The sequence below is a fragment of the Zootoca vivipara genome, chromosome 14 (genome assembly GCF_963506605.1).
Source record: "Zootoca vivipara chromosome 14, rZooViv1.1, whole genome shotgun sequence".
In the NCBI taxonomy this organism is placed as follows: Eukaryota; Metazoa; Chordata; class Lepidosauria; order Squamata; family Lacertidae; genus Zootoca; species Zootoca vivipara.
This window is the reverse complement of record NC_083289.1, coordinates 17,046,396-17,056,730: the sequence shown is the minus strand read 5'-3', so window position 1 is coordinate 17,056,730 and position 10,335 is coordinate 17,046,396. Positions and strand designations below refer to the sequence as shown.

Sequence of the window (10,335 nt, the reverse complement as noted above, 5' to 3'; positions counted from 1 at the left end):
TTGGTGTGTTCCTTAGCTCTGACTATCGAATGTGTCTTACGAAGGCAAGCAAGGTATTTATGATGAAGACAAGAAAATGCAACGAAAGAGATAAATCAAGTCATAGCTGAACACTGCCTACAAAATTAGTCCTGTCTCAGCAAAAAGCCTAAAAACTGCAGTGATAAAAGTTCCCTTCAGAAGGGAGAGCTGATCGATTTAACTCTGCCAGCTTATGCATATGGCAGGTGACAGTGCTACAAGATGGACAGCTGTCTGGCTCCCAGTCTCTGCGGAAAGCTCTTTTCTTTGCTGGTTATTTGATGAAGTGCTGCCCCAAGAGATGGAGAGATTTGTTTTAAGGTCATCCAACTTGGTGGTGTCAGTTGTTGACGGGTGTCGTGCCAATGTAGTACCTTGAATTCTTCCCCTGATGTTTATGATTCACGTATCAGAAAGTCCATACATCCCAGGTCATCTGCTAAAGGGGCTATAATAAATGCCATGCTTAACTGCATTTACCCAGAAGACTAGCTTACCATCTAGTTAACTTTGTCTGGGTGATTCTCCCTGTTTGAACTGGCTCCCTCAGTACTCTGCAGATTTGTCCTAGATTCTGCCTATTCTTGAGAGAGAGAGAGAGAGAGAGAGAGAGAGAGAGAGAGAGAGAGAGAGAGAGGAGAGAAGTCCCCGAGAACTCTTTGGTAGCATTTCAAAAGTGAGGAATTGTAGCTGTTTGTTGGATATCATAAAACCTCCTATTTATTGCCAGTGCATTGAAACAGGAACATGATGCTTTACAGAGGGGAATTTTGGAAAAGAGCCGCCCAGATCAAAATACAGCTTCGGGCCTGCAGCTGTCAAGTTTGCAAATTTCTACTGGCACCAAATTGATTTTTCTAAACGGTGCCAAAAGAACAGAATGAATCTCCCTCGACCGGAGCGTTCATTTAGATGATGCACAGGCTCGCTGAAAACCCCGCCTGGGATAATTTCACAGCATGTGAGAGGTGCAGGCACAAACATCTGTTAAGCAAATAGCATTAAAACTGCATCTAATGATCGTATCAAGGGCCAGATAGCTCAAAGCTTCAGTACTTGCAAGGACATACGACTCTGTGGCCTGTTTATGCAACACGGCATATAGGGCATGGAAGTTGTGCTAACAGTACATTAGCGATATTTTTACATTTTGGAATTGCAGTGAGAAAGCAGAGCTCGCCCTTGGTATCGGAAATCTGGTGTGCGGAATTCAATGAACCTTTTCATGCTTAGGTGATGGATTATTGCAGTTCCTCCTTGACCATGTACAGAGATGCAGGCAGTGGCGAGTCTTTGGTTGAAGGGAAGATAGACGTCATGTTTTTAGAGCAGTGGGATAGAATTGGAAGGAGCGTCACTCCGCTCAGTGCAAATTTACCTTTTCCTTTTTCCAAGAGAAGCCTGGAAAGAAAACAGGGTATCGCTGGCTTGAAAATGTGAATCGCTGTAATTGTTTTGTTCCAGGGCGGAGGGGAAGGTGAAGAGGGGGAATGTGTGAGCTTATGCTAAGGTTGAGAAATGTTTGCATATGCGGATCCTTAAGCCTTCCTTAAGGCAGGGTTGTGTCCAAGCGGGAGGGAAGGCTGAGGGTCTTTGAAGCAGAGCGCGGAGATGGGGAAGATGGCGTTGAACAGGATTCTGGATAGTTGAAGCTGTCAAATTCGGTCACCCCTCTCTGTTCCTTAATAATGATGTCCTGTTTCTCCCCCCCCCATATAATTTTCTATAACAACGTCATGCCTCAGTTTAAAACCGTCTCTCCCCATCTCCTTGAAACATGCTCGCAAGAATGATAGCGTTCTTCAGGAGCTCCATTTGTGTAGTGTTATAAGAATTCTAAGGTCCCAAATATAAAATAAATGTTCGTAAATGTACAAGGCAAACACATAAGTACTGTATATAAACCACATGTCTGAAATAGTACAGGAGAGCAGTCCTGAAACCATTTTGACTCTCCCAAATTGACCTCCAATATTTCTCTGCAAGGAGGAAGGAAATGGGAAAGCCTTTCCTTTGTCTTTTTGCTTACAAACCCTGTCTTAGGGTGAGCCTATGACCTGGTTTCAGGAATTAAAGTATCAGGCCTGGCTCCAGGTGCACTCCCGGTGGCGCGGGGCGCCAGGGCGCTGGGCCGGCAGGGGGGGGCACTGCGCGACGAAGCCGCGCTGCGAGGGCGCGGCGCCGGAGCGAACCGACTTCTGGAACAGATTAAGTTTGAGAACCAAAGTACCACTGTATGTAGTTGGAAGGAACATAGGTGTGTATGCAGTAGCTCAGCCCCTCCTCCACTGAACATGCCCCCTTAAACATGCCCACAGAGGTGCCAAGAGTTTTTCTCTGTGAGAGAGTCCTGTGGCAGATGACGTTGGTTCTTTTTTCCTCGTTGATGGGCAAGGCTGTGGTCTTGCTGATTTGTGGTCCCGCATCTTTTAATGCTCGTTTAGATGTGGCAGCCATTTTGCGATATGCCACACCTTGCCACGGCAGCCATTTTGTTACCGGCACCTAGTGGCGGAGTTTCATGCTCCGGCACCGAGGGGCAGAGAGCAGGCAGGGGCGGGGATGGTGTGTGTTCCGGGGGTGTGGCACATGTTTTGGGGGGTGTCGCGCGTTCTGGGACGTGGCACGCCGCCTGCGGGGGCGCAGCCGCAATGGCACCCCACTGGGATCACGCTGCCAGGAGCGGTGCGCTCCCCCCGCACTCCTCTTCCTCCACCAGTGCCGGCACCCTGTAACACTGCAAAGGTGCCCACTGGACCCCCAAGAAGCTGGCTTTCATATTTGCCAGACATTAGGCCCTCTTCCTGCACTTCATCCGGATGTGGCAAGTGTGGTGGGCTTCCCAAGTCCCAGATGTTCAAGAATAGCAGTGACAAAATGACTTAGGCCGCATCTGCACTACACACTGAAAGCAAGTATCATAGCACCTTAAACAGTGGAGTTTCACAGGGCAACAGAGTGGTTTAACAATAAATCCTTATTTACAGGGAACTCTGGGAATTGCAGGTCTCAGGGGCAGGGCGAGGTCACCTAATAATAACTCTCAACACCCTTAACAAACTACACTTCCCAGGATTCCTTGGGGGGAAGTCATGTTTGTTTAAAGCAGGCATCCCCAAACTGCGGCCCTCCAGATGTTTTGGCCTACAACTCCCATCATCCCTAGCTAACAGGACCAATGGTCGGGGAAGATGGGAAGTGTAGTCCAAAACATCTGGAGGGCCGAAGTTTGGGGGTGCCTGGTTTAAAGTTATATAATACTTCTTTAAATGTATAGTGCAGATGGAGCCTTGTTCTTAGGCTGCTGAAATGAAGAGAGTAAACCAGGAGAGGACTTTTGTGTGAGGGGACTCCCCAGTTCAGTTCTGGTACAGAAAAACACATTCATTGGCTCCAAATGTGCTCAAAGGAACTGTTGTGTATTGAGTCAAATGATTTTATATCTGTATTATTATTGTCTGTATTTGCATTAGGATAAAGTAACTGCCTTTTGGTTCCAGAGGGTACAGCTACTATTGGTTCATTTAAGCTGCTGTATTTGGATCCTCTGTCTTATTGGTTTCCTCCAAAAGGCAGCACTGTGATTGCTTGATATTTTTCCCTCCAAAATGTATCCCTTCCTAGCTAGTCCCCTGTCCCTATAAATGTAGCTTTCCTCTCCTCAGTCTTCAGTCTTGTTCACTTTAATAAAGAGCTGTTACTAGAGAACTGTCTCCAGCATGTTATGTCAAGAGAGCTGAAATCACAAACCCCACGTCACAACAACTGGCGACGAAGGTGGGATCCGGAATGCTGAGGAGCGGTTAAACACAGCCCTGCCTCAGAGTCCGGATTGCAGCTTAGAACAAGACTCACTGGCCAGCTGAGAAGACGACCCTGCCCGCTAGGACAATGGAGAGTCCAAGGGTATTGGAGCCCTTCCAGCCATCAGAGCCCCACACCTGGGAAGACTACGTCGAACGCTTCGAGTTCTTCGCAGTGGCTCAAGGGATCACCGATGCCAGCAAAAGAAGGGCCACATTCCTGAGCTACTGTGGGCCCGAGACCTTCAAGCTGGCCAAGGCATTACTTGCTCCAGCGAAGCTGAGTGAGACATCTCTCAAAGATATTCTTGCCTGCCTAACAAGCCACTTGGCGCCTACTGAGACCAAGATGGCCCGGCGGATGGAGTTCCATAAGAGGCAGCAGTGTGCTGGGGAGTCTGTATCCACATTTCTGGCTGAGCTCCGGAAGCTCGCTCAGCATTGCGGCTTCCAAAATCTGGAAGAGACTCTCCTGGATCGGTTTATTGGTGGTCTGAGCAGCAAGAAAGCCAGAAGACGCATCGTTGCTAAAGAAGAGGTTACCCTTGCTTCAGCCTTGAAGGAGGCCACCGCCACGGAGAATTATGAAAGAGAGGAGCTTGATGCCAGTCGCAAGGCCACTAAGCCACAGATAGAAGTTGCGCATGCCATGGACGAGCTAGAGGCTACTCCGAGCCAGAGCCCAGTCCGTGGGGTCGAGTTGGTGCGTCAGGCCTGCACAGTGCACAAAGATCGCCGAGGCAGTTGCCCAGGTTGTGGCGGAAACCATGAGCGGAAGAGTTGTCGTTTCAGGGATGCTATGTGCCGGACGTGCGGAAAGACGGGTCACATCGCCAGGGTCTGTAGATCGGCGGCGTCGGGAGCAACAGGAGCACCTAGACTGGAGCATCGCAGACCGCCCACAGCAACTCGTTTTCTAAAGGACTGCCACTATGTAACGGAGATCAACGGGAGGGCCGTGCAGTTTCCAGCGCAAGGCAAGGCACACGTCAAGGTGAAGATTGAGGGTCAGCAGTGCGACATGGAGGTGGACTCCGGATCTGCATTCACCATCGTGTCGGACCAGACCGCGAAGACATTCTTCCTCAGGGGTAAGTTGCCCCCTCTGGAGCCCTTCCCGGCAACCTTGCAGTCGTACTCAGCAGGCCGCATCCATGTTATGGGAATGTGTGCCGTGAGAGTACAGTTCCGGGACAAACAGGCTGTACTCAAACTGGTGATTGCGAAGGGCAGTCGCCCCAGTCTCCTGGGCACTGACTGGTTCCCCGCCCTGGGACTGAGTATCTCAGGGCTTAATTCAATCCAAACCTGCCCTGAGATGAGCGAGGCATTATGCAAGGAATTTGCTGGTCTCTTTAATGGAAAACTGGGTTGTTACAAAGGGCCCCCAGTTGACTTCGAGTTGGACCCCGGGGTGGCCCCAATCCGACTCAAACCAAGGCGAGTGCCATTTGCACTGCAACCCAAGATCGAGGCAGAGCTGGATAAATTGGTCAAGCAGGGAGTTCTCTCACCCGTGGACTCTGCTAAGTGGGAGACTCCAATCGTCACGCCCCTTAAAGCAAATGGGGAAGTCAGGATATGTGCAGATTACAAATGTACTATCAATAAGGCACTCAGGGGAAACTCATACCCCATTCCAGTCGTATCACATCTGTTGGCTAAACTGGCTGGGGGCAAGGTGTTCGCCAAAATTGACCTGGCACAAGCTTACCAACAGCTGCCAGTAACCCCACAATCAGCGGAAGCACAGACTATTGTCACACATAAAGGGGCGTTCAGAGTTAACAGATTACAGTTCGGAGTTTGTGTGGCCCCAGGGATTTTTCAAGGGCTCATGGAACGCCTGTTAAGAGGTCTGCCGGGGGTCTTGCCATTTTTTGATGACGTTTTGATTGCTGGAAAAGACCCACAGGAACTGGTTGCGCATGTCCGTGCAGTGTTGCTCAAGTTCAAGGAGGTGGGGTTGCAACTGAAAAAAGAAAAATGCAGTTTTGGGGTGCCAACTGTGGATTTCTTGGGGTTTAAAATTGATGCATCAGGCATCCACCCCACAGATGCTAAGATTAAGGCCATCATCGAGGCACCACGACCACAGAACAAGACGGAGTTGCAGTCATTCCTGGGACTTATTAACTTTTATCATTCGTTCTTACCCCAGAAAGCTTCGGTAGCTGAACCATTACATAGACTATTGCAGAAAAAGAATGTGTGGCGATGGGGGCGGGAGCAGCAGAAGGCTTTTGACTCCTTGCGAGGAATGCTGAGTAGCAGGAGCGTCCTTGCTCATTATGATGAGTCAAAGCCGCTGGTCCTGGCATGTGATGCCTCTCAATACGGTCTGGGGGCTGTGCTGAGTCATAGGGAACCGGATGGGTCGGAAAAGCCCATCTCTTTCTATTCCCGTACGTTGTCGCCCACAGAGCGCAACTATGCTCAAATTGATAAAGAGGCACTGGCTATTGTGTCCGGAATCAAAAGGTTCTATGATTATTTGTACGGTCGCCATTTCTCCATTGAAACGGACCACAAACCACTGTTAGGGTTGTTCAACCCAAACAAACAAACGCCACAAATTCTCTCCCCCAGAATGTTGCGTTGGTCAATATTCCTGAATGGGTTCCAGTACACCTTGACCCATGTGCCGGGGAAACAGTTGTGCCATGCTGATGCGCTGAGTCGATTGCCCCTTCCTGGCGGGAGCAATGAGGATCCTGCTCCGGCGGAGCACATTATGATGCTAGAAACACTTCCGGGGGCTCCTGTAACAGCTACGGATATAGCTGAGAAAACTAGGAAAGATGCTGTTCTCTCCCGTGTGCTCACTTGGGTGGGGAGGGGGTGGCCAGGTGGTCCGCATGAAGAAAAATTCAGGCCTTATGCAACAAGGCAGCACGAATTGTCCATGCATAAGGGTTGTCTCCTATGGGGAGATAGGGTGATCATCCCAGCACCACTGAGAAACAGGGTTCTTGAGACGCTTCACATGGGACACCCGGGAATGGTCAGAATGAAGTCGCTAGCCCGATGTTATGTGTGGTGGCCTGGAATGGACCAGAACATAGAACAATGGGTACGAACATGCAAGGCATGCCAAGAGGTGCGGCCAGAAGTGGCCAGAACACCAGTCCACTGGTGGGAGCAGTCCAGGACTCCCTGGAGCCGGCTGCACATAGATTTTGCTGGGCCATTCCAAGGGAAGGTCTTTTTGGTTATCGTTGATGCATATTCCAAATGGTTAGAAGTGGCGATGGTCCCTAGCATGGCATCAGCTGCCGTAATCAAGGTGTTGAGGCAGCTGTTTGCTACCCACGGGTTACCTGAGACCATTGTATCAGATAATGGGGCAGCTTTTGTATCCCAAGAATTCAGGGCATTCTTGGCTGATAACTTTATAAGAGGGGTCACATCCGCGCCCTTTCACCCATCCTCCAATGGGCAGGCTGAGCGCATGGTAAGAACAGCCAAAGAATCCATTGCGCGCTTAATGGAGGGTAACTGGTCGGCTCGCATTGCGCGAATGTTATTTTTGCAGCATGCGACACCGTGTACTGCGACGGGCAAGTCGCCAGCCGAGCTGCTCTTAGGTAGAAGACTGGTAACGGTGCTGGATTATGTCCACCCATATAAAATGCCAAACCGTAATTCAAGAGCAACCCCCCAGGCTGAGACTGACACAACAAGGTATCTCGCCCCTGAAGATCTGGTCTGGGTGAGGAACTATTCACGAGGTCCGCGGTGGGTGGCCGGTGTGATCACCCGGGCTAGTGGACCTGTGTCCTATTATGTGACCTTGGAAAATGGGCAAGTTTGGAAGAGACATATAGATCAGCTGAGGCGCCGGGCGCTCAGCAGGGAGGAGTCAGATAATTCATCCCTGGCTAATGACGCACAGCTGCGAGACCAGAGTGAAGATGGCCCAGAGGTGCAGTCACCAGGGGCTTCAGCAAATGAACCAGGGTCTGCTAGTCCTCAGGATGACGAGGTACAGGTCGGGGACCCTGAGATGTCTGGGACTCCATCTGTTCCTGATGAAACCCCTATAGCAGCCCCTCCACCACAGGTAACACCAAATCCAGAACCTGCAACACCTGTTGTCAGGAGATCAGGTAGAAATTGTAGGACCCCACAGTACCTGAGGGATTACGTCTGCTGTGCTCACTAGGGGGGGAGGGGTGTTGTGTATTGAGTCAAATGATTTTATATCTGTATTATTATTGTCTGTATTTGCATTAGGATAAAGTAACTGCCTTTTGGTTCCAGAGGGTACAGCTACTATTGGTTCATTTAAGCTGCTGTATTTGGATCCTCTGTCTTATTGGTTTCCTCCAAAAGGCAGCACTGTGATTGCTTGATATTTTTCCCTCCAAAATGTATCCCTTCCTAGCTAGTCCCCTGTCCCTATAAATGTAGCTTTCCTCTCCTCAGTCTTCAGTCTTGTTCACTTTAATAAAGAGCTGTTACTAGAGAACTGTCTCCAGCATGTTATGTCAAGAGAGCTGAAATCACAAACCCCACGTCACAACAGGAACCTTGCATTCTAATTGTGCATCATTTGAATCTGGCTCCAGTTGGTAGATCTTGGGAAGATGATGATGATGATGATGATGATGATGATAATAATAATAATAATAATAATAATAATAATAATAATAATAATACAGACCCTGGAGGTCTGAAGCCTGCTCACCACCCCAAACTAGTTCTTATTCAAGGTATGATTCTGGCAGCTGCAGCATCCCTGACAGATGACTGTCTAGACTCGGCTAAAAATACCTCCAGTGACACTGGAAACAAGAGGGGAGTCATTCATTTTAAGATCAGCGCATGTTTGGTGGCCTATATTTTATAACTAACCAATGCCCATCTCTATGAAAAGCAGGATATATATGAAGGACGGACTTATTTATTGCTAGGACCCAGGGGAAGTGGAGGGGAAACGCAGTGTGTCTTTGGGGTTGTAGCCACTCAGAGCAGACCCACTTAGACTAATGAACATGGCTATCTTAGGTTCATTAATTTAAAAGGGTCTGCTCTGAGTAGGACTAGCACGGGGCACAATCCTCTGACCATTGGTGCTGGGTCTGCCATGGGCTTGCCACCCTTTTGGTTTGTGTGGATATATAGAGAAGATGCTTCCCTAAACCTCAGGATTCATCTGAAGATGCCCTATAGTTTCGTATAAGTCCTGCATCAACTCCAGTTCCATTTGCATGGATCCACTGAGGTCACTATTAGAAGAAGTAGCCAAGCAGCAGACTCTTCCTTAGAGGTCACCCACAATTAACAGAGGCTCCAAAGAGAGCTCACCTAAATGCTATCAGAGATCCAAACCAGGCGTTTAAACCGATGGCTTCCAGGGGGGGGGGTGTCTTGGGAACTGCAGTTTACTCCCCAAACAGCTACTATTCCCAGTGCCCTTAACATACTACAGTTCCCAGGTTCTTTGGGAGAAGCCCTGTGCTTTAAATGTCATGGAGCAGGTGTCCGTATTCTGCACATCTGTTACGACGCTGGTTTTTAATCAACCTTGCAACCTCCTCCAGTTACAACGGAGAGAAACACAACAACCCTTAAGGTTTCTTTATTGTTATTGCCAATCTTGTAAAGAGTGCCCTCGTTTTAAAACGCCAGCCCCCTCGTCTTTGACCCTCACACCACCCTGCTATCTCTGCATAGCATCTGCCTGTATGTATAGCATGTATTTGCCCATTTCAATTACAAATAACGATTTAAAACAGAGGGAAGGTGCTTAATAGAGATTATACTAGAAAAAAAGCTTGGAAGGGATTTTCTAGTGCCTAGAGAGCTTTTGTGCTACTTGATATACAATCATAATCATTTCCTCATTAAAACCTGGAGGTCACTCCTTCGGAAGAAGAAAGGACACGGCGATGTATCGAGGCTGATAGGCAGGAAGCTATCACCAGTGTGCTCTCAGAGGGACCTACATTGCCTGTGCATCTCAGAAAAGCTGTATAATATTTTGTGCCCTCCTCCAGGCAAGGCAGCTGTCCGTGTTGTGCTCTCTCGCGCAAGCTTTTGGTTGGTCCATGTGGCTTCATGATTGTTGCCCGCCTCCTCCCCTCTCTCCCCTGTCAGTCATCCAGGTGCTGTTCCTCCCACGTAGACGTCGGGATGGCGCTGTAAGGGTCCATGATGACTTTCGCGCAGCGGATAATCATGACGATCAGGAAGAGGCAAAGGAAGACGAAGCATGCTAGCGTTAGTCCTTTGTCCACGTCGACAAAGACGGGTTCGGGTGTTGGTCCTCCTTCCATGGCTTATGTCTCTCCACATCAGGGTTGATTCCCACTGCTACCCTCATTGTACACCTGTGAAAGATGACAAGGAGAAGGGACTGACTGAGTAAAGTGTCATGAAATCTATAGCCCATGTCCTTGGCTGGTTGTTTTTTTAAAGAAGCAAGTTAACGTGCTTGTGCACCTAAACATACCTGCCTAGACTTGGGACTGACTTCAGAGGCTTCAGCCGCATAACCAGCCTCATA

General features: G+C 49.0%; 1 protein-coding gene across 1 annotated transcript; it reads right to left on the bottom strand.

Moving 5' to 3' along the window:
- Positions 1–9,922: 9,922 nt before the first annotated feature.
- On the bottom strand, positions 9,923–10,105 carry CTXND1 (cortexin domain containing 1). Its single transcript, XM_035130544.1, has one exon. It carries the CDS (start codon positions 10,103–10,105, stop codon positions 9,923–9,925), a length of 183 nt encoding a protein of 60 aa, XP_034986435.1.
- Positions 10,106–10,335: the final 230 nt, after the last annotated feature.

Excerpts from the sequence above, each read along its gene's own strand:
- CTXND1 (XM_035130544.1), bottom strand. The coding sequence starts at position 10,105 with ATGGAAGGAGGACCAACACCCGAACCCGTCTTTGTCGACGTGGACAAA.